This window comes from Thermobia domestica, chromosome 5 (genome assembly GCF_964235325.1).
Source record: "Thermobia domestica chromosome 5, izTheDome1.hap1.1, whole genome shotgun sequence".
Lineage (NCBI taxonomy): Eukaryota > Metazoa > Arthropoda > Insecta > Zygentoma > Lepismatidae > Thermobia > Thermobia domestica.
In genome coordinates this window covers 266,276,561-266,301,829 of record NC_137458.1, presented here as the reverse complement: position 1 = coordinate 266,301,829, position 25,269 = coordinate 266,276,561, and the positions used below count along the sequence as shown (strand labels likewise).

The window sequence follows — 25,269 nt, the reverse complement described above, 5'->3', positions numbered from 1 at the left end:
TGACTAGTGCTCTCAAACGGGTCGGGTCGGGTCACCTCGAGTCGGGTTACGGGTCGGGTCAATCCGGTGCGCTCGGGTCGGGTTGTCGGGACGGGTCAATCGGGTCAGCTCGGGTCGGGTTGTCGGGACGGGTCAATCGGGTCAGCTCGGGTCGGGTTGTCGGGTGAGTTCACTTTGGTCAACTGAGTTTAGGTTGAGCTTAAACTCGGCTGGAGTCGAAAGCTGCTGTTTTTCACTAGCTGCCTAATTAATAATAGCAATTTTCAATTGATTTCATAGAAGCCATAAATCTATTTTGAACACTTGCAGCTAATGTTTTTATGGTAAATGCTTATTTTTGTACTTGTGTGTACTTTAATTTTTAAATGTGGAAGATTGATTTTACCAATCGACTGTAATATTAATATCTACGCCAATATGGAGTCTGGATTTAGAACAAAACTAGAAGTTGTTTAAGCAAGGCCAAAAGAAAGATTGGATATGGACGACCAAGCCCAAGCAGGGCCGCGGTAGCTCGGTGGTAGAGAATTCGTCTCTGGTGAATGGTGTCCATGGTTCGATCCCAGCTTGTGCTAAGTGGGCTTTGTGGTGGAGAAACGCCGTGTAGTGGGTTTTCTCGAGGTTCTCCTGTTTCCTTCCACTTTCTTCATTCCACCATTGCATTCATTTCTCATGGTCACCATATCCCTTAGCCTCGATGCAGAATCGAGGGACCTTAAACTGAATATTTCATTTTATTTCACCAAGCCTAAGAACATCGATACAAGAATAAGGTAAAGATTGGATATGCAAGACGAATTGCATAGTAATCTTGCTCTTGGCCTTGTTTTTGGTGATCACGAAGTAGCGATGAGCATATTTTCTTGCTTTCCGTATAGTATGAAAGATCATAATCAAAATCACACTTGGTCTTCATTTGTACCGATGAGGCAAGCATTCTTGGCTCTTGTATAGCATGAAAGACCACCAAGACTACGAAATGCAGGACCAAGACTTGACTGTGCAAGACAAAGAATAAGACGCAGTATTGATGACCAAGACCAAGGGTGCGAATTGTTTGAATTTCATTTGTTGGGCTGAAAGTGATGAAATAAAATTAGTAGTTTATAATTAATTATCATACTGTATTTTTAAATTTTAAATTACAAAATTCATATTATGTATCTTCTTACTTGCAACTATATATACTGTAAAATACGTTTTAATTACCGAGAAAGAAAAATCAAAGTGGCGCGGGTCCCGGAATCATAAGAACCTATTTTGGAATAATAGTTGAAGGGTTGGAAAAAAATCACAGTTGTTCTCCCGTTTCCTCAACCCTTATCATTGTAGTTAAACGATTTCCTTTTGTCTCCGCCAAGAGACTTTTGCTACTGCCTTCCGAGCAGGTGAGAACACTGACCTTGAATAAAAATTTCGTCACATAGAACTAAAGCAAGAAAAAAATAAATTTCTCCCACGTCGGACACTGGTATCAGTTATAAAAAGAAATAACCAAACCTCAAAAGTGCCAAATATTCATTAAGATGCATATACAAATCTCCCGCTTGATCTAGCTAGTGGTTAACGTGTAAGACTTCGGTACACGTGGTCCGGGTTTAATTCCCAATGTGAGTGCATTTTGGCGTTCACCCAGTGTCGTGACCATAGTGCTCTCAAATGGGTCGGATTGACCCGACCCGACCCTCGGGTTACGGATCGGATCGGGTTGTCGAGTCGGGTCAGCTCGGGTCGGGTCAATCGGGTCGGGTTGTCGGGTCAGGTCAATCGGTTCAAATCACGGGTCGGGTCGGGTCGGGTCGGTATTCAACCCGACCCGACCCGACCCTACCCGTTGAGAGCACTAATTTAGCATGCTTGCCTCTAATGATTGTTTTTTAACAATGGCGACCCAGCAATGAAACTAACAACAATATCTGAAATCGACAGTTACCATTTCTTAGGTATTTCAATCGTAATACAATGATTATGCCAAGTTTGGTTAGTTTATGGTAAATATGGAAAATCAATTGGATGGTTTATTTAACAATGGTGGCCTCGAACAATGAAACTAAAACAATATGTGATATCGAAATTTAATATTACATAGAATTTTTAATAGTAAATGGGTGTGCCAACTCTGGTTAGTTTTTGGTAGAAGGTAAGCAGATAAAGTGGATTGTTCATTTATCAATTATGGCCTCTAATGATTGTATATTTTAACAATGGTGATTCCAACAATGGAACTAATAACAATATCTGAAACAGACAAGGACCATGCCCTCGATATTTTAATCGTAATGCAATGAGCAGGCCAAGTTTGGTCAGTTTCTGGTAGAAAGTATGACAGATAAAGTTGATTATTTATATAACAATGGTGGCCTCTGACAATGAAACTAACAACAATATGTGACGTCGGCATGCACCATTCATTACATATTTCAATCATAAATAGGTGTACCAAGTTTGGTCAGTTTCTGGTGGAAGGCATAGCAGATAAAATTGTTTATTTATCAATAGTGGCTCCAACACTGAAACTGACAAAAAAATATGTGAAACCCACATATACCGTTCCATAGAAATTTTAATTGGAAGTGGGTATGCCAATTTCCGTAAGTTTCTGGTGGAAAGTTTAGCAGATAAAGTTTATTTAACAATGCTGGTCTCAAGTGATTGTTTATTTAACAATGGTAATCCCAACAATGAAACTAACAACAATATGTGACATCTACAGGTACCATTTCTTAGGTACCTCAATTATAATACAATGGGTATGCCAGGTTTGGTCAGTTTCTGGTAGAAAGTATGGAAAATACAGTTGATTGTTTATTTAACAATGGTGGCGCCAAATAATGAAACTAACAATATTATGTAAAACTGACATGTACCATTCCACAGATATTTTAATCGTAAATGGGTGTGTCCAGTTTGGTCAGTTTCTGGTAGAAAGTGTAGCAGATAAAGTTTATTGTTTATTTAACAATGATTGCCTCTAATGAGTTTGTTTAGCAATGTCGACCCTGACAATGAAACTAACAATAATATCTGAAAACGACAGGTACCACTCTTTAGATATTTCAGTCGAAATACAATAAATATGCCAAGTTCGGTCAATTTCTGGTAGGAATTATGGCAGATAAGGTTGATTATTTATATAACAATTGTGCGCTCCGATATTGAAACTAACAACAATATGTGACGACGGCATGCACCATTCTGTACATATTTCAATCGTAAATTAGTGTGACGAGTTTGGACAGAAAGTATGGAAGATAAAGTTGATTGTTTATTTAAAAATGGTGGACTCGAACAATGGAACTAACGAATTTGTGAAGTGGACATGTACCATTCCCTCGATATTTCAATCGTAAGTGGGTGTGCAAAGTATGGTCAGTTTCTGGTTGTAAGTGTGGAAGATACTGTTGATAATCTCTTTCAAGTGTCCAAAAACGAAAGTAGTAATACTACGTGGAATTCACACGCACCATTCCTTAGATATTTCAGTCACAAATGGATGTGCAAAGTTTGTCAGCTTCTGGTAGGAAGTGTGGAAAACGAAGTTGATTGTTATTTAACAATGGTAACCTCCCACAATGAAACTGACAACAGTGCCATACTAAAGAGTTCGACTAACACATGTTTCCTGCCGTAATCAGGTCTTTAGTATGACCCTAATCATACGTCAAAATGACTCTGCATAAGGCCCTTGGAGTCTAATGCAGATGCCATTAGTATATCGTCGTGAAAATGAATGCTGTGTCCGTAAAAACAGAATAGCACACAACAAAATTCATTAATTAAAGTCATAGTAAATAATCCGACGTCGACCTCAGAAACTGAGAGTTGTTTTTCCATATTAAAAATATAAAAGCATTTAAAGTAATACCGTAGCACAAAATAGCCTCACTGCATTAGCTACAGAATCAATAGAGAAAATAATTGTAAAACTTCAGAAGTTGATTACCCAGAACAGCAGAAGTGATTTCATATACAAATTAAATGAAGCATTAGTTTATAAATGAGTGCATCTTGTTATGTGTAAATACACGTATATATGGTTAGGCAAGCTATACACTATGAGATAAATCCTAGGAAATATCTTACGGTTTTCCTCGAGTCAAAATCTTAACGCGTATAGCATCAGATCGCATGTCATTTCCTGTGTTCTGAACGATTCTATGAGATTTCTCTTGTTTAGAGCACGCTCTATTTCCGAAAGAAAATTCGTAAGATTTCGATTCAACCGACATCTTATGAGAGAAAGTGAAACCAAATTTGTTTTCTCCCCGCCATTCGTAAGTAGGATCACGATGCGCACTCTAGTTAGCATAGCAATTCATCAATTTTGTACTTTTTAAAAATAGAACTATCCCATGATATTGAAAAACATGGGCGTAGTTATCCTGGTGCTATCCTACTTTAGATCTCGTAAATTTGTGAACTTTATGGAAGAAATGTGCACGAGGACCACTACTTATATTTTCAACCTAACAATGAGAAAACAATAATTTGTCTTTGAAATTTGATATATTGCTTTTGGAAATATTCTTCCTTATGATCAATAGAGTTTTGCATTCGCTCGAACCATTTGTCAAAGCATTTTTCCCAATCTTCTTGAGACACCTCCATAATATGGTTTTTGAACGCATCAACGGCTTCTTCTGCCGACGAAAATAATTGTCCATGCAATTTATTCTTGACATTCGGGAACCAGAAGAAGTCATTGGTACCAAATTAAGACTGTATGGCGGATGCCCCATTAATTCAATTTTTTGAGTGTTCAAATTGTCGGTTGTTAGACGAGATGTGTGAGAGGTCGCATTGTTTTGATGAAGAATGATCCGAAGGCACTTGTTTGTTTTCCGTATTTGACCGAAGACCGGCAAACAAATTGTTGTGTACGATTTAGAGTTGACTGTTCTACATTCTTCTAAAAGCACAGTTGCCACATGACCAGTTTTCCGGAAAAAGCAGGCGACCATTTGTTTTTATGTGCTTCGAGCTCGAACAACTTTTGTTGGATTTGGTTCATCTTGAAACACCCATACAGTCGACTGCTGTTTACGTTCCGGCTCATATGCATATATCCATAATTCGTCACTTGTTACAATTTTATATACTTCTTTCCAAGGACCGCCATTGTATTTATTGAGCATTTGTGTGCACCAATCGACGCGAGCTTCTTTTTGAGTTTTTGACAAATTATGTGGGACCTAATGAGAACAAACTTTTCTCACAGCTAAGTGATCATGTAATATTTTATATATGCTTTTGGAACTAATGCCTAGGGTTGCCTCAATCTTACAGTATGTTACATGACGATCTTGCAGTATTAGGTTTTGCTCAGCATCAATGTTTCCTTGAAGAACAATTATTTTTAGATGACCTTCGCGAATTTCGTCAATGAGCGAATGGCGGCCACGAGTAAAATCGTTATACCAGAGTTTCACTGTGACAAGTTGATCGGTGGACTCTTGTCTTGGTAATCCATGTCGAAACTCTTAATAAATCATCGCACGAAAATTTTCACGTGTTAATTCCATATTTCTGTTGTCACGCAATCAAGTTAACACATAGACAACACACTAGAGACCTGCACGGGCCGAATTTTTCGGCCCGAGCCCAATCCAGCCCGAACGTATCTAGGCCCGGCCCAGCCCGGGCCCGAAATGTTTTGAAGATTTTCGGCCCGAGCCCGGCCCGGCCCGATAAGATTTTCAAAATCCTTGGCCCAAGCCCGGCCCGGGCCCGATAAATTTTAAAATGTTTGGCCCGACCCCGGCCCGATAAGTTTTTTAAAAGATTAGCTCGAGCCCGAATCTTTCTCAAAATTTAGTACTAAATTTGGCCTAACCCTCAGGAACATTTTCTAAACTCTGGTTCACAGCCCAACGCTTGCCTCCCGAATGGTACCATTGCCTCCTAGAACTTTGCCTGTCATCAAGAGAACAAAAACTCCATTCCCTGTAACAAAAATCGAACTTAATTGATTTTTAGCATAAAGTGAAGATGGCAATATTGTTTAGCGACAGGCAAAACATTCCCACCCCTTCTTTTTATATTTTGAGTTCAGTGAAGGTCAAGGTCAGAGCTCAATTTACCGCATAATGCCAGCAATCCTCTATAGTGAAAGTGGAGCCGCTAACCAACACAAACTGTAAATAGCTATTGAATTCTTTGTAACATTTTTTACGGACACACTTCTTCAACGTTTGGCTTTATTCTAATTATCGTTTAACGAAAGTCAATAATTATTAAAGAATTGCAATTAATCGGCTCCAGCCCGGCCCGACCTGAAGAGAAATCAGTGTCGGCCAGCCCAAGCCCGGCCCGGCCCAAAGAAATAACAGTGTCGGCCCGCCCAAGCCCGGCCCGGCCCAAAGAAATAACAGAGTCGGCCCGCCCAAGCCCGGGCCGCGGGCCGGGCCCGGCCCGTGCAGGTCTCTACAACACACATAAAACTATTGACAAAACATTTGGTCAATAATGGTAAAATATACTATGAAAATAAAAAATGGCGCCTAACCACAATCAGTGTTGCCAAGGCTCAAAATACAAATTGTGGCCCTCGTAATAGGGTCTATAAGTTTGAAAGAATATTTCACAAGAAACCCAATTGCTAACACTATTCCCACACTACCAATTGCTTGTTCAACTGTAGGGGCCTTTTTATTTTATTTTATTTTTTTTATTTATTTTTTTTTTTTTTTTACCGCAATGCTCTATGGACCCTTGCTATGAACCCTTGGTCAGACAGGAAAAATCTTTACGTGTATAGCACAAAAGAGCAGGATTTCCTACGAGATATGTCGTAACATTTTTCCGCAGATAAATCCTAAGATATTTCCAAGTGATTTATCTTATAGTGTATAGCTGGCCTTATTTCATTGATTTTTATCGTTTTGCTTATTTAGAATACTGATAGAATTCTAGAATTAGAATTTTCTAACTACCAAAAAATTAGTCAACGCTAGTGACTTCAAAATCCAAAAAAATATGCCAACCATTCCCGATCTCTCCCTCAGTTAAAGCTTACAAGCAAGAATCCCTTGCATGCAGTGTTCAAAGTGGGAAAAAGCAGAGGCGGTATGTTTTAGTACAATTTTGACTCGACCGGCTATCTAAATTTTCAAATACAATGAGGGAATTTTGCGTAAAAGCTTGCGTTTCTATTTACATAATGACTCAAAACCATGGGAAAGCTTCTTCGTAGTTCCGGAAAAAGAGAGTATGGAGATCCTTTGTCCCCCATCTCCAATTTTTTGAGAAAAATAAAAATATATTCCCTTATGTTGAATTAGAGAATTATACACGAAAATGCTTAAAAACAGGGCTCTTGTATGAACACAATTTCTCGCGGGACAATTCCCGGACCTTCAACTCGACTGCAAGGTCTGCCCCTCAACAGCAGCTAACCTCTAAAATCCGTCCATGTTCAAATAGGGATGCGCACGAGACAAGATTTGTGGCTGCCTCGTCTCGAAAATATGCTGTAAAACTGATGTCTCGACTCGAAAAGTGTATATTTTTCTATTGGAAGAGCCGTGTCTCGACTCGAGTTTTGTCAGGAAAATCCTGTCTCGACTCGTCTCGTGCGCATCCCTATGTTCAAATTTTCAGATTTGAATGCATTCAAAATTCCCTTCGCATTTGTACGTATAGTACAAACAAATGCATCATTATTGTATGTCAGCCATGTAAATTCTTTAAATTTGGACTCCTATGGCTTTAGTAAGATAATCAGAAAATGCAGCGAAATTCGTGTGATGAGGATTAATTTGCTGATAAATGAATTTATGGGAGAAGCATGTAAGAGAGTTGCTTTTTTATTTTTACAGAACCCCCCCCCCCCAATTTAAAATAGTTAACTTTCATTAACTAACAATATCAAATTGAATTAAAAGCAATCGCCACAAAGATCATCTATTAGGTATACACTCATGGACACAGATACTCACCGTTCACATATCCCTGTGTTATCCAATTAGTAGAAGGACGCAAAAATACTTTTCAATGAAAACTTTTTTTTTTTTTTTGATTGCATAAATTATACTTTTTCTCGTAAATATCAGACTCAGTTCTGTATTTCTTAATCATTGTAAACACAAAAATAGTCCCGACGAACTCATAACAATACTTCCCGATTTTAAGTCTAAACGAGTTGTGTTAATACACTATCTTTGGTTTGGATTCGACCCATGATTTAGTCCGTTCTGTCTATGACCTTTATCTACAACCAACACGAATTCTTGCGTAGGAGCAAGGGGAAAACCTCTTTTTATATATCTTATTTTAAAAATAAAAGGTAGGAAAATAACAAAAAATGTTGGTAATGGCAACTTAGAAATTTTCAACATAGATTAAATCTTTGTCGTGCAATGCTATTTGTCAATTACTGTGTATAAAAATGGATTTATTAAAGCTATATTAGCACCAACTTTCGAGTGACGGTATGTCTGCATCACTGAAAAACCAGAGGCGGTATGGCATACCACTCAGTGTTGCCCCAGTCCTATCTCTGGAGTGGGCTTAAAAATAATTCCAAATTGAAACAAAAAGGGCTGAATTCATTATTTTATACCAGCGTAATACATGGCTCTATAACACGAAACTAAAAGATGTGAAGTTCTAGAACACTCTCTCCCCGCTTTTCCAAGAAAGTACTCTTTTTAAAAATTACTTTTTAAAAACATCCAAGTAGGAATAACCCGAACAACCGTGGAAGTAGATGAATCTTTTATCGCACGTAGGAAGTTTAACAGAGGATGCAAATTAAAAGGCAAAACAGTTATCATTTTCGGTATGTATTCTAAGGAAATCAAACGCGCCTTTATTTCAGAGTGGCCAATAAACCAAAAAAGTATTATGGCCATATATATTGAGAAAAATCCGCTCTCCAAACAGCGTTATATTGTTCAAATATATGGAATCATCTTGCTTACTACAGAAATCAGTATGGAGCATACGTTATCCATATGCTACATACGCACTGCCATTAGATGTTACATCATGCCGTTGCAGCATGCCTGACATCTAACAATTTTCCGTATATAACATGCATATACTTATGTCACATTCCCCAGCTATATGTTATATACGTCCACTTGTATGTGAGATCCTGACCACCTATTGTTTCATATGAAAAGTACTATAGATGGAACACTTATACGGAAAGTATTAATTTAAAACATACGTTTTCAGTTACACGTCTGCTGTACGTTAAGTCCAAAAACTGCAGGAATTACGCATGTAACTTAGCTTTTTAAGTACGTCACCTACAATTTTTTTCGAGTTTGTGTGTAAATAGTACGTTATAATAAAATATTAAAATATAAATTATTGCTCCTTATTCTTGCTCATTTCACGACCGAAGGAGAAGAATAGAATGTAAGAAGAATATAAGGTAAGTAAAGTGCCATTTGTAAAAAAAAAGTAAAACCGGTCCAGGTACGACGGATGGGAATTCCAAGCTGGATACCCACCGCCACTAACGGGTGTCCGCGGTCCGTCGTATAGTGTCCTAGAACCTTCCTGAAAAACATCAAAAGAGATGTAGGGAAAGTTTTACTGACACTTTTGAAAATGTGACAAGTATTTGCTAAATGGTGCTGAATTGGGTAGAATAGTACCAACTTTTTCAGAAAAGGGGCTGAAAATGCCAGCGTGGTACCAATGGGCCGATGAATAACAAAAAGGGCTGAATTTGGTACAATTGTACCAAGTGTGGCAACAGTGATACCACTGCATACTGTCTCAATTCAACCACTGCTCGCGTGTATATGAGAGTTTCTCAATAATCAAATTCGTACATTGATAATTGACATTCAGTATACGTAGTTCACACTTTTCTCTTTGAAGTGTACCTAAGTGTATCTATGCCTTAACGTAACGAGTTGAGTTGATTTTCATTTTAACGCCCCGTTCAGCAGCGAGGCTATATGAGACGTGGACCTACTAATTAACATGCATTCCGAACCACATTAGCTCCCACCGAGAACCGAACCCGGCTCTCCCACTAACGTAATCAGATTGAAGCCAGAAGCACCATTCGATTTTTTTGGGAGTTCATCTAACGATATTACAAATTGAGCTCCTCATTCTCCCTTTGTACCAGCGGCGTACACAAGAAGTGGGCTCGGAGTTGTCAGCCTCCCTTTAAGCTAGATATAGTAAACTAGTAAACATTTAGTATATTAAGAATAAACTATAAAAAAAATCACACTTGTCCTAACAGGATGTGAGACGGCATCTTAAACCCCCATTGATAAAATTGTGGTCACGCCACTGATTAATATATTACCATGCTGTTGATTAAATTATGCGTACAGTGTTTCAAACTATAAATATCGATTGTTCGATGTTCTTCTAGATGACACCTCTGATTGAAGACCTGGAGTTTTTCGTAGTTGAACAAAAATTATATCTTTCAGTTTTACGTCTTATGTATGTGCTAACTAGGCTAAAGGAGATGGTGGTGATGGGAATGAATTAAATGATAGAATTAATAAAGTTGGAAAAAACGAGAGAGTCCCGACATCTCCACAAACGTCACTTCGCCTGAGAGATCCCGTTAATGATAACGTCTTTGGATCTAATGAAAGGTATGGTGAGTATGATACACAGGATCATAATGAACCATCAATACTGACAATTGTGAGTACAGAGCAATTTCTGTATTGTTACATATTATGGAAGTTACTTTATTGTTAATAGATGTCAGCATTATTAATCTCGAAAGAATGGTGGAGAGTCTAAAGTAAATATTACATATAAAGTGATACACTCTTTTGCAGGTTAATAGCACTCTTTTGTGTTGATGAAATGTATTAGTCATATCCTATTACTTGAACTTCATTTTTTGATATATAATAATATGTTAAACCCTCACAGGAAATTGAGGTATATTATGGTTAAAATTACAGGCATCCGTTTTTGACTCCTGATCTTTACCTTTGAGCAGAACCCAGCCTCTCTTATAGTTGTTAATCTGTTAGCTAGGACCAGGTGTAGCATACGCACTTGTGAGCATCACAGACATACGCTATTTAGAGGACTGACGAAAGTTGACACTTTCGGAGGGTCGCTTATATTTTTGGACTATTGTCATCATCTTTATCATCTTCGTAATCACTTGATCATCACTTCATCTCACGGATAGGTTGTGCTGGTCTTTGGACCGATGCACAAGAACCTACCCCCGTACGTGGGGCCACCGGCTCCTGATTCCTCTACACTAGACCGTGAAACTTTGTCTCGTTCCGGTCGTACCAGGCACCTTTCATGGGGCAGTCAAACTAGTTCGCGAGCAACCAGACCCAGAGATCGTACTGATTCTGGAGACTCCGCTCATTCAAGCAAACGACCTCGGGACAGATCTCGGTCTCCTGTAACTACTAACATGGACTCTGCAATGGACACGGCTTCTGGATCAGGCTCCAATTTCTATACAACCAAAGAACCAATCTATTCTTTTCTGCTAACCGATTTCGACACAAAATATACTCATCCTAAAATGGTATTCATACAAATAAATAAGTATTTACCGAGGGCCAGTATAGATAATATCGTCAAAACTAGAAATGGCTTTATCATCCGCTCAAAAGACCCGAACTTTGATATCACACTTCGGAACAAAGCGTCATACGAGATCTTTGGCAAAACGGCTAAATTAACCAAACAAGCCGATCGGAAGGCAAAACAACCACCTCCTCCACGAAAACCACCAATGTTTTCTGTTGTTATCCGTGGAGTGATACCTGAAATCAGCGACGAAGAAGTTCTTGAAGAACTCAAACAAGAAGGCATTGAAGTTAACAAATGCATTCGCATTAAGAATAACAATGGCCCTACTTACATGGTACGCGTTTTGTCCCAAGATCAGACAGCACTTGATTATTTGTTAGCTCATGGCGCTCCTATCTACAAGAAACTCCATAGAGTCGAGCCTTCCAAGACACCAGGGCCTTTACCACTTCGGTGTGAGAAATGCCAAACATATAACGCACACTTTACTCGCCATTGTCCTAATCCATCCAAATGTGGTTACTGTGGTGAATCTCACGATAGAAAAGCTTGCAAAAATCAGCAACAACAGCCACACTGCTCTACCTGTAATGAAAATCACCCAACATACAGCTACCGCTGTAAGGGAAAACCTCAGGCACAACCGGAACGCCCGGAACTGACAGTGCCAGTACAAAGCTTTGACAAAACCACACCACCCTCACAATCTCTTGCTCAACCTCTCACTGTCGAAGATCTTCTTCGTTACATAACTATTGTCCTACAAAATGTTTTCCCTTTCCAGCGTGAACACATTCTTCGTATCGCCATTTCAACAGCCAAATCTCTCTTCAACCTTAACTTTTCTGCTACCTATTCAGGACCTTTCGTTCACTTCCACATCGCACCTCTAGAGACAGAAGTATAAACCCAATATGGCAGCGGCAGTATACATTATGGCTCTTACTTTACTTTTCGTTAACATCCGATCATTCCAGCAACATAAAGTACTTCTAGAACCTCTTCTGTTAGAAGAAAAAATCGATATCGTAGCTCTCAACGAAACGGCTTTAAAACCAGGCACTTCTGCACGACTTTCTGGTTACCAACTTCAACGCTGCGATTACCACGATATACACGCGCGTGCTCAAGGCGGGGTGTTGATCGGTTTTTCTCCCAAACGTCCATATCGACAATACAATCCTACTGCATTTACAAACCTTCCTGAACATCTCTTATTCTCAATATACTACCCTTCTCTTACAGTTAATGTAGCTACCATATATATATGTCCTGGTCATCCAATACCTTTCACCTTTTTTGAATATATCGCCCAAAACTTTACAAACATAATCATCATGGCTGACATAAATATCCATAGCAGAAGTGCCAGGGAGAAACAACGTTTTACGGACTTTGTTTCAGTTGCACTACAACTTCACATTCATAATCTTCCTGGTCCCACTTGACCAGCTAGCCAAACAACTCCGGATGTAGTAATCACGTCTCTCTCGCTTATAAATGACTGCGAGGTGAAAGTTCTTGACACGATTGGAAGCGATCACTGTCCTATCAAACTAACCATTAAAAAGATTCGGCCATCTCTACAAAAGTTAGAGCCACATATTATACACCGTTACGATAAAGCTGACTGGTCTCAATTTCGACAGACCGTAAATATCCAAGTCTCCAATTTGCAACCACCAAATTCAGAATCCGACATGTACAATATTGTCAACCACATCAAAGACGCCTTACATTCTGGTGCTCAACAATCTATACCTGTGGAGAAAATTTATCCATCTAAGCCAAAATTGCCTCCACAATATCTTCCTTTAATACAGAAATCACGACAGCAATTTCGAAAATATAAAAGAACCGGCAACGAAGAATGTCTCCGTCAACACAGACAGTGGCACCGAACGGTTACAAATTATCTCACAGCATACAAACGTCGCAGTTGGATCAGCGCCTGTAATAAACTAAACGACGAAGCCTCACCAAGCCGATATTGGAAAACTTTCCATAGACTCACAGGCAAAAGCACTAAAATATCGTACCCTCTGTTGGACAATGACGTTCCTCTCTTTACAGATCAAGATAAGGCAAACTCTTTTGCAACACAATTACAAACAGTTTTCACGCCTGTAATATCATGTAGTTCACATAAACGCAAAGACGTGTCCACTATTCCAGCTTTACAACCATCACTCTCACATGTAATAGATATTGACCATCCTCTTACAGCACCAATCAGTACACATGACCTTCAACGCGCACTTCATAAGAAACGAAATACTGCACCAGGCATTGATCATATTTCCTACCGGCTAGTAAAAGAAGCTCCACTCTCTTTACTTACACTACTCGTTACAGTCTACAACTTTATTCTCCGCACCGGCTTTTACCCTGCGGATTGGAAAGTATCCAAAATCTGCATGTTTCTTAAGCCTAATAAACCAGCACATTCTGTGACTTCTTACCGCCCAATACAACTGACAACAGTTTTCAGTAAGCTGTTTGAGAAAATTCTTGTCCAAAGACTTCATTTACATATCCAAGAGAATAACTTATTGCCCATACACCAAGCAGGTTTTCGACCAGCCTTTTCCATTAACGATCAGCTACTTCGGCTCTCTACAATAATAACAAATCAATATAACAAGGCCTTTCCATCGTGCTTCGTTTTAATGGATCTTGAAAAGGCTTTCGATAAAGTATGGCATTATGGTCTTATTCAAAAGTTACGGAAGCTAAACCTCCCGATCTGCTACTTACGTATCATATATTCGTTTCTAGTAAATCGAATTGGATATGTTTATATAGGATCTTCTATCTCACACCCTATTTTTCCGTATTGTGGCGTTCCATAGGGTTCTGCCCTCAGCCCGCTCTTATATATACTATATGCGCCTGATATACCAAAACCTACGGAAAACGTGTTCTTATTTCAATATGCCGATGACACGGCCTTTCTAGCTCTGGGCAAGACTATGCATCAGATAAGCACGACATTACAATCCACTCTCAATGGATTTATGCAATGGTGCAAAACTTGGAAACTTACTGTCAACAGTGACAAAACGCAAGCACTGGTCCTTTTACCCCCGAAACGCCGTTCCAAGGTTCATCGCAATCCGCAAAACCTTAAAGTCACAATTGACGATCATTCTCTTCAACCAACTACTACGGCCACATATCTCGGGGTGGTATTCGATTCCAAACTCAACTGGAAAGCTCATCTTGAGAAAATATCTCAAAAGGCTAATATCCGGCTTAATCTTCTCCGCCGTTTAACTGGCACTACTTGGGGACTAAACGCCGCATTACTCCTAAATACATATAAAATGTTCCTTCGCCCTATCTTAACTTTTGGACACATCGCTTGGTGCAACGCTCCCACGAAGTTCTATGACCGTTTGTCAATACTAGAGCGTCATGCCATTCGACTTGCACATCGTATCAGGCTGCCATATCCCAACTTTCTGACTTATGAGCACATCGACTTTCCTCAACTGACTCAACATCTCGCCGATCTCCGCTTGAAATATATACTCTCTCGTCTACCAGTCTCACACCCATTGCTTCTCGATACCCTACAAGCAGATGCTAAAACTGACGCTCCGTATAAGTATTTGCACACACCATTAAATATACTTATTACGCTGTATCTTAATACTGAGCATCCTACCGCCGACGAGCGCGATATCTTTCATATTTATCATATTGGTGATCATCTCCCTCATTTGTTTCCATCTATGCACCATGTATAATTTCAACACTAACACTGGGCTTTCCCCATGTCGCCATCAGTCTCGAGCCGCCCCGAGACAGAAGAACTAACCTGCATTTGTCTTCTTAACAATGTGTTTGTGACTGTGGCGTGCACGCACTGCATCTCATCTTTCACCGTCATCATATTTATTTCATAAAACACCTCAATGCATATATACTCTTTCTTACACAATAAAAAAAATTCCTAGTTGCACCACTTTTATATGTGTTCTTTTGTGCACTCATATTTAATATTTGCACTGATATTGTGTTTAGTTTTTCTTTTTTTTTCATTAATCTTTGTTTTTGATAATTTCACATAGACCATCATCAAATCTTTAAACAACAGTGTAATAAAATCTGTGCCAAAGAGAGGGCGTAACCCTCTAATGGCTCGGGTTAGAAATATTCTTTGAATTTATATGATGAATAAAGAATTCCCTAAATTCCTAACCCTTTACTACTACAAAAAAAATTTTTTTGACTCCGTACACCATAGCTACTATTTTGACTCCGATTGAGGCAGCCTGTTAAACATATTTATACAGTACATATTTTTGGTAGGTGAAGGCTGTATTATAGCTAAGCCTTAAGTATTGTTGATTAGGATTACTACAGTACAGCTGGGCGTTATATGCAAAATGCATGTTTATTGTAACATACAGGAAGGTATGGAATTTGTTTTCTTCTTTCCGACGAACTTGTAAGTATTCGTGTGAGACGCATGTGAAGATCATGGTAGAAATAAGATAAGGTAAATCCACACGCAGCCTGCTCGTTCGCGTGACTTCACCTTCGACACCAAATCACTGACCCTCCGAGCAAGATACTATTGTCGCCCCCTCTCAGTTGGCAGGTTGCTAGTTGTATTTCTATTGAAGATTTTCTACGTTTTCTTTGTTTTTTACATTTGGTTAATTTGTTATACGCTGTTGTGCATGACATTTTCTATGTATAAATATTGTATTTTGTACTGTAGGCCTTACAACTCATCTGTATTTGTTACATTGACTCAAAAAGCTTTAAAAATACCCTCGTGCGCTGTGTATGGCTGTAAAACGAACACAATAGAAAAGTTGGTGAAGAGAATGTCAAGTTCCATTCATTTCCAAAGCAGAATGATTTAAGCATTCGAGTCGGGTCGGGTCAGCTCGAGTCGGGTTATCGGGTCGGGTCAGTTCAGTTTGGTCAACTGAGTTTAGGTTGAGCTCAAACTTGGCTGGAGTCGAAAGCTGCTGTTTTTCACTAGCTGCCTAATTAAAAATAGCAATTTTCAATTGATTTTATAGAAGCCATAAATCTATTTTGAACACTTGCAGCTAGTGTTTTTATGGTAAATGCTTATTTTTGTACTTGTGTGTACTTTAATTTTTAAATGTGGGGAAGATTGGTTTTGTCAATCGACTGTAATATTAACATCTATGCCAACATGGAGTCTGGATTTAGAACAAAACTAGAAGTTGTTTAAGCAAGGCCAAAAGAAAGATTGGATATGGACGACCAAGCCCAAGCAGGGCCGCGGTAGCTCAGTGGTAGAGAATTCATCTCTGGTGCATGGTGTCCATGGTTCGATCCCATCTTGTGCTAAGTGTTCTTTGTGGTGGAGAAACGCCGTATAGTGGGTTTTCTCGAGGTTCTGTTTCCTTCCACTTTCTTCATTCCACCATTGCATTCATTTCTCATGGTCACCATATCCCTTAGCCTCGGTGCAGAATCGAGGGACCTTAAACTGAATATTTCATTTTATTTCACCAAGCCTAAGAACATCGATACAAGAATAAGATAAAAATTGGATATGTAAGACGAAGTGCATAGTAATCTTGCTCTTGGTCTTGTTTTGGTGATCACGAAGTAGCGATGAGCATATTTTCTTGCTTTCCGTATAGTATGAAAGATCATAATCAAAATCACACTTGGTCTTCATTTGTACCGATGAGGCAAGCATTCTTGGCTCTTGTATAGCATGAAAGACCACCAAGACTACGAAATGCAGGACCAAGACTTGACTGTGCAAGACAAAGAATAAGACGCAGTATTGATGACCAAGACCAAGGGTGCGCATTGTTTGAATTTCATTTGTTGGGATGAAAGTGATGAAATAAAATTAGAAGTTTATAATTAATTATCATACTGTATTTTTAAATTTTAAATTACAAAATTCATATTATGTATTTTCTTACTTGCAACTATATATACTGTAAAATACGTTTTTAATTACCGAGAAAGAAAAAATCAAAGTGGCGCGGGTCCCGGAATCATAAGAACCTATTTTGGAATGAAAGTTGAAGGTTGGAAAAAATCACAGGTGTTCTCCCGTTTCCTCAACCCTTATCATTGTAGTTAAACGATTTCCTTTTGTCTCCGCCAAGAGACTTTTGCTACTGCCTTCCGAGAACCCCTGCCGTCCGAGCAGGTGAGAACACTGACCTTGAATAAAAATTTCGTCACATAGAACTAAAGCAAGAAAAAAATAAATTTCTCCTACGTCGGACACTGGTATCAGTTATAAAAAGAAATAACCAAACCTCAAAAGTGCCAAATATTCATTAAGATGCATATACAAATCTCCCGCTTGATCTAGCTAGTGGTTAACGTGTAAGACTTCGGTACACGTGGTCCGGGTTTAAGTCCCAATGGGAGTGCATTTTGGCGTTCACCCAGTGTTGTGACCATAGTGCTCTCAAACGGGTCGGGTTGTCAAGTCAGGTCAATTGGATCGGATCACGGGTCGGGTCAGTTAATTCGGGTCGGGTCGGGTCGGTCTTCAACCCGACCCGACCCGCCCCTTTGAGAGCACTAATCTTGACTCATGCTTGATAATATTTCAAATCCGTCGTATTTTGAAGCGGGCTCTGTAGTAAGACATTCTTTTATTTTGTGATATTAAAAACTGAAGTATTTTCTTAATCTCTCGGGGAAACCAAGCAATAAACAAATAAAAGTGAAATATTTTAAATAAAGTATCGAAAAATATCCTGGTAAAGATAATGAAAGTTAAAAACAAATATTGTAAACACGGAAGACTTTTACATGAGAAAATAATCCTATTTTCTCAAATCCGAAATAGAAAATGAAAATATGGAAAATAAATATATATACTCTAGAAATCTTACAAAAATCATCACATCGCAATCACAACTCAACCTCAACGCATTCGTACAACATCGTTTACAGTGGCGTTCTACAATCTTAGCGTTAGTGGTGTGCAGACTCCGCTGTCAATTGACTGTACCTGATCATGGACTTCAGCCTAGTGTAAGTACGCAACCATGAACTGTGTCCGTTATTATAATGAAATATGCATATGGCAGTCTTAACATAAGAACGAGAATATATAACCCCGTGTAAATCGAAATATTATTTATTATCTTCTCCATACCCTCATTTATTTTAAATGTTATTCATTTCTCTCTTATCATTTTGGTGACGGTCATATATTATGTACACATATGCAATAAACCCACGTTTTGTATTATTCTTTTAAGAATCTATTTGTCTCCTTTCAAGCACTATACTACCTGCCCTATGACAATCAATCATGTTTTTTCTTACGTCTTAGTAGTGATTAAAAACCGTACCTGTCCCTACTATATGAAAAGAGTTCGAATACAAGAAAACATTGTTCAATTGAATAATAGGCTGCAGAAGAATTCGACCGAATCTCAACAGCGGTTATCTGTGCAAGTGGAAATTAAGAGGTCGTCATTAGCATTAAGATTAGGAATTAGATCTGGCCATAAATCTGGGTTTTCGGTATTTATGACCATGTTATCCCGTTATTTATGACCAGGGCCCGGATCTTGTTGACCTAAAATTTTCTAAAAAAGTGACCTATAAAATGACACTAAAATTCCTCTAAAACTACCCTAAAATTCACAAAAATTGACCTTAAAATTTGTTTTTTAAAACGTTTATTTCGTTAAACATTGTCATTTTTGAATATCTATTAGATTTTAATTACCATTTCTGACTCATTCTCAAAAGTTTTGTATCAGTTAGTTGCAGTCAAGGGCGCCGATCCTAGGGGCCGGGGAGCCCTTGGTTCCCAAAGCTCATGTGGGCCCTGCATTGTATTTATGAATATACAATATTTGACATAATTTGAATGAAATTTGTCTTAAAAATCCTCATATATGCCTTCTGCATCTGAATGCCCCCCCTTCCAATTTACAGAGAAATCGGCGCCCTTGGTTGCAGTCTATTGATCAGTCCATTGATTGTACTGCATTGTACGTACTGAAAGCGTCAATTCACTCCCGAATTGAAACTAGAAAACACACTTAAAGAATAGAAGTTCGCAAGTGTAGACTGTATACACAAGAATAATAGATAAAAACCCCGTTTAAAATCTTTGTACGTCTTCTAATTCATTGTTAGTTATTCACGTGATCATACCCTTTGTGGTCAATAATCTAAAACCATCGGCCACCTACCAACCCCTACCCCTAGTCAACCAGCTACAGCTTGGTGTTCATTAGCTTCTTAGGAATGCAGTTTTCCATCTTAATAATCAGGAACCAGGAAAAGAGATAACTTCGTATTTTTCAAATCCGTGAACAGTGCTAATTTTAAGATTTCCTTACGTAGAAGAAAAAGACTAAAAAGACCATAAGTGATCTGAAAGTTACCTTAAAATACCGGTATTAAAAAATTATCTGAAACTTCAAAACGGCAAAAAGTGACCAAAAGTTGACCCTAAAACAATATACTTTTAGAACCTTGAGTTGACGGATAACGTTATTATTTGAAGTTGTCTTGTCCTATTCGTAAGTGAAAAAAAGTTGACTTGACAACAAAATCCGGGCCCTGCTTATGACGGATGCCATCCCTCAGCGAACACACTGTCTGGGGAATTGAAGGGGAAGAAAGGAAGTGTCCTGGGCAGGGGCGGATCCAGAGGGGGGCGGTTGCCCCCCAGAAGAGGAAACGTTCTTATTTTATATATATAAATAAAACCCATCCCAAAGTTTGGAGCCCTTAAAAGTAGCAGTATGACAACCCCCGCCCCCCCCAGAAGTCGGTCCTGGATCCGCCCCTGGTCCTACGTACATTATGTTAGATACCATCCCAGCATTTGCCTGGTGAGTGAAAATACAGGAAAACCTCACTCAGGGTGACTAGCGAGAAAAAAAAACATATTTGCGGCCGAATGTTCCCTCTGAGAATCGAATCCGGGACCGCTCACAACAGAGGCGAGAGCATTAGAAACTATGCCACGCGGGATCACTGAAGAGATCGTAGTGTCAGACTTTGAAAAAAGGCCTGAATTTTTGTCCTTACAAATCTTGTACATAAGTTGAAGCTTCCAGACAAGCCTGCAAGGGTTATATTCAATTCTGCCAGTGATTTCTGAATAAAGTGGAACCAGAACTTTTGGATCATCAGTTTTTAATTTCTTCAGATGAATCTTGGTTCAGCATGTCCGAGTATATGAACTCACAGAACACGCACCATTATGCATGATCAAGTCCTCTTCAGTACGTTCAACAACACACGTCGCATAATCTTAAGATCAGCGTTGATGGACATAGTACCGCTTCCGTATCATAACACGATTCTTTCACCAAACTTTCGATGCAGGGCCGTCGCGTGAGTTGAAAGCGCCCGGGGTGAAAATTACCAGGTGCACCCCAGTGTGCTATGAAAATCAACCAGAGTTTATTCTGTCTGTACTCCTAGATTTAAATATGAAATGTAAGATCATAATGTAAGATAAAAGAAGATGGTATTATGTCATTTTTAAAAAAGTGAATGGCTTTTGTCGTTAAAACATAAAAGTTAATGAAAACATGATTTTTATTTATTGAAATCGAGTAGTATTCTTGTCTATTTTGAACTTGATATACATCAATATACTAATAACAGAAAATACAAATAACGATCCAAATATTAAAACCCAATGTGTAAGTGATAACGAAAACTGTAATTTTCGGACTTTTGAAAAAAAAAAAAAAACTTCCCTTGCGATCACATAATTTTTTTCAGTAAATTTATCATAGCGTTAGAATACTAAAGTAACTTTTTCAGGTGACGTCTGTAACTATTTGTATTTGCTTCAATTCAATCCTACAATTATAATTCATATCCAAAATCAAAATGTACGATTTGTTAATGTTTGTTCTGCAAGGCGATGTCAACGATACGTTATTCCAAAGCATGTAGTGTAAAGATCATATAATGATAACATAAAAGTACTAACTAACTAACTAACTAACTAACTCTATGGCCTATGGAACCTGGAGGTTCAGTGCCGCGTTCACAAAAGCTCTCCACTGACTTCTATCCTTAGCTAACTGCATCCAGTTTCTACTTTGTATTCCTATCTCTGCGAGATCCATCTTAATATTATCCTCCCATCTGCGCCTAGGCCTTCCTAATGGTCGTTTTCCTATGGGTCTTCCAGTCAAGACTTTGAAAGCGTTTCTACTTTCTTCCATTCTAGCTACATGACCTGCCCACCTAAGCCTCCTAGACTTGACGACCCTAACAATGTTGGGTAAACCGTATAAACTATGTAGTTCCTCGTTATGGAGTTCCCGCCATTCCCCATTCTCGTTCCTCTTGGGTCCGAATATTCTTCTCAGGATCCTGTTCTCAAATACATTCAGTCTATGTTCATCCCTCAGAGTAAGCGACCATGTTTCGCAACCATACAGAACAACAGGCATGATTATCGTTTTATATATTTTAAGCTTCACATTCTTTGACAGAATTCGTGACGACAAGAGATTTTGAACCGAATAGTAACACGAATTCCCTGCTTTTAGTCGACATTTAAGTTCTTCACTACATAAAAGTACTAATAAACTAAAATAGAAATTACCAAAATTAACTGCACAATGACATATACATACTCTATTCAAACACTAAATGGTATTCTCCTGACTTTTCTGTGAGCAAATGTGGGCAATATCTCCTTGAATTATAACTTTCTGGCTTCACCATTTTCAATAGCTACTATGGCCAATTAATTAAGTCTTTCCTGGGCCATTGTTGAGCGTAAATACATCTTTATCAGCTTTAACTTACTAAAATGTCAATGGGACAGGTATTCTTACATAAATATAAAAAAAATCGAAAATTAATTTTAAAAAGTAGATGTTTGTTGGACACGACAACGATTTGTGTTGTTGACATTGTAATAGTTGACAGGACGCAGCCAGGATTTCGATTCGGAGATACCGGTAAAGGGTATCTGGGAATATTCCCTCCCCCCGAGTACATGAGGTCTGGCAAGTACCCTTCGAAACTTTTAGTAAACCTTAAGCCTTAAAATTGCATTCTAATGTCTTTTTAAAAACTGTTTTCAATTTAAACCAACATAGGATATCCTAAATTTGAATTTTATTAAGATTTCTTTTTCCATTTTAGTGTGGGAGACCCTTGAGCAGTGTGGTAATTGAAGAGGGAAGGGGGAAAATTCCCAGGCACCACTGAACACTTCTCCGGAACCTCGTTTCCTTTGTGCTTTTTACAGGGGGGGAAGGAGAACTTGGTAATGACCCCAACCTTCATGTGTAATTACAAAAATTAAATTTATATACAAATAAAAATCATCAGTTTTTCAAATTACTAAAAACGAATGTGTGTCGAAATAGAATCTACTCCGAGAAATTTTAGTACAGTGTAGTGGCGTATTTAGGGGGAGGGTTATCGGGCTCAAGCTCCCCCCGAAATAAATTGGATGGTTTTTCGCATTCCACGTAGGGCTACAACATTACTCCTTCTCACCATTTCTAAGAATTTCATTGATTTTCCATTTTCTTATGCTCTTTGATCACAAATAATACTGTATTTGTCCAATTTCATTCCATGTAAGAACTTTTTTTTTTTTGTCTATCTTTAGTCCATTCTATTCTTCTTGGTTGTTACTTTCTTTCGTTTCTCCTATCATAGTTTCGACCGTTGTTGGTTGTGATTTGAGTCGGCCGTCGTCAGTAATACCAAAACTAACACGGGATGTACTTGAACCTGAACCCACAAAGTGGGGGTGATGTATATATTTCCTGAAAGCTTGGGTCAAGGTAAGATCAAAACCGATTACCAAAATTGGGGAGGTCTCAAGCATTTCACTTGAGGGCAGCAAGTTACTCATTTTTATTAACACCTTTAAGCGTGTCTTAAAGTTCGTTTCAACCCCGAAAAATCTGAAACAGTGGGACAAATATGAAAACAGAAAACCATGTCTTTCATCATTTCAAAACTATAAGTATTATCAAAGTAAAATAAATTGTCCCAGAGTCCCCCGCAGGGTCCCAGGTGGGGTCCAACTCAAAATTTTTAAATGGAAAGAGGGATCAACTTGCACATCGTATGAAAGTTGGTGTTAAATAAAAGAAGATAAGTCTAGTCGCGACTCTCTACGATAAGCCTGTGCAAAATAGCGGTGGGTCAAAATATCAACACAATCTTTATTGCAAAGTCTATGGCCACTCGTATGTATCTGAAACGGTGGAATAGGTGAAAAACAAAAACAGGGATATGTCATTATTTCAAAAGTATAATAATTCAAGTAAAAGAAAATGTTCCAGGGTCCCTCGCAGGGTCACAGACGGGGTCAAACTCAAAATGTTGAAATGGAATGGGGTTCAAATTGAGTATCGTATGAAAGCTTAAGTGAAGTGAAAGAAGAGGAAGCAAGTTTCGACTCTTGAAAAAGCCTATTGCCACTCCTATTAATCTGAAACGATGAGACAGGTGTAAAAACAAAACAAAACAAAACAAACACTAGAATGTATCAAAGGAAAAAAAGAAAAAAGAAATATCCCAGTTTCAACTGCAGGATAACAGACGGGGTCCAACTCAAAAGTTTCAAGTGCCAAGGGAGGTAAATAAGCACATCATGTGAAAACTCGTGTTAAATGATACAGAATTGGACATTGGACAAGTGTCGACTGTCGATAAGCATTGCAAAATGGCACGAGTCATTTCCTTTGATACAGAGCGCGAGAGATAGCATGAGCTATGAGAAGCAGGAGGTAGGAAGAACGCTAATCGCTGCGAGGGTGACAGTGGAGAGAGAGGGAAGATTTTTTGGTTGTGTTTCTAACCCATGCCGATACTAACCTTCCACATTGTAAGTAACAACAATGGATAATAACTACTTAACGCAACTTATATATATTATGACAGGCTTACCTGTAGCTTCAGGTATTTATAAAGGCTCAATACTGTCCATACAATCCATCTCATCATCATCGTCTTCCGTCTCGTCGTCACTTTCTTCAGAAGAGTCACTATTACTGTCACTGTCCTCGGCTAAGTTTCTTGTAACGTTTTCAGTAAGAACGTCTAACTGAGGTTCCATTGGAAATATGCTTGTTCACATCTTCGTACTTTATCACACCTAGCCTTCCACTCTTCCGCTGTTATCATTGTAAATTTCTCTTCGGCGAGTTTCATCGCATCGATAATGGAAAAAGTGATATTTCTTGCTGCTACATATTCTTTGACTGCAGCCCAAATCAACTCTATCGGGTTTAGATCAGGATGATACGGGGGCAAACGAAGAACTGTATGTCCATATTCAGCAAGGAGCGAATCTACTTTAAATGTCCGAAAACGAGCTTTATTGGCTTTGATTAAATTATAAAGTTCTGGTTTGTACATAATTTCTCTGAAAGGAATATTGTGTCTTACAAGCCAATCGATTATTACAGCTTTACGAGATGATGATGTCGGTGAAGGGTCTAAACAGACATTGTGATATGGTGCATTGTCTATCACAAGAACTGAATTACTTGGAAAGTTAGGAATTAGCCGTGACTTCAACCACTTTTCATAGTTTTCATAATTCATGTCGTCGTGATAATCGCCAGATTTCGTTCCAGGTTTGAACATGACTAACGCGTCTGGAATGAAACCGTTTTCTCCGCTAGCATGCATGATTATTACGTGTTGTCCTTTAGAAATTGGTGTGAGTAAACCTGTATTCTTCTTATCGCTCCACGCGTGTTGTTTTGTGTGCGATGAATGCAAGTACGTCTCATCCATGTAAAATTATGGGGCGGTTCT

General features: G+C 38.6%; 1 protein-coding gene across 1 annotated transcript; it reads right to left on the bottom strand.

Annotated features, from left to right (window-relative positions):
• Positions 1-24,546: 24,546 nt before the first annotated feature.
• LOC145685517 (uncharacterized) lies at positions 24,547-25,248 on the bottom strand. The gene has a single exon (XM_081757914.1). The coding sequence runs from the start codon at positions 25,246-25,248 to the stop codon at positions 24,547-24,549; it is 702 nt and encodes a 233-aa protein (XP_081614040.1).
• Positions 25,249-25,269: the final 21 nt, after the last annotated feature.

Bases quoted from the DNA above. Each gene is read 5' to 3' on its own strand.
- LOC145685517 (XM_081757914.1), bottom strand. From the start codon at position 25,248: ATGGATGAGACGTACTTGCATTCATCGCACACAAAACAACACGCGTGG.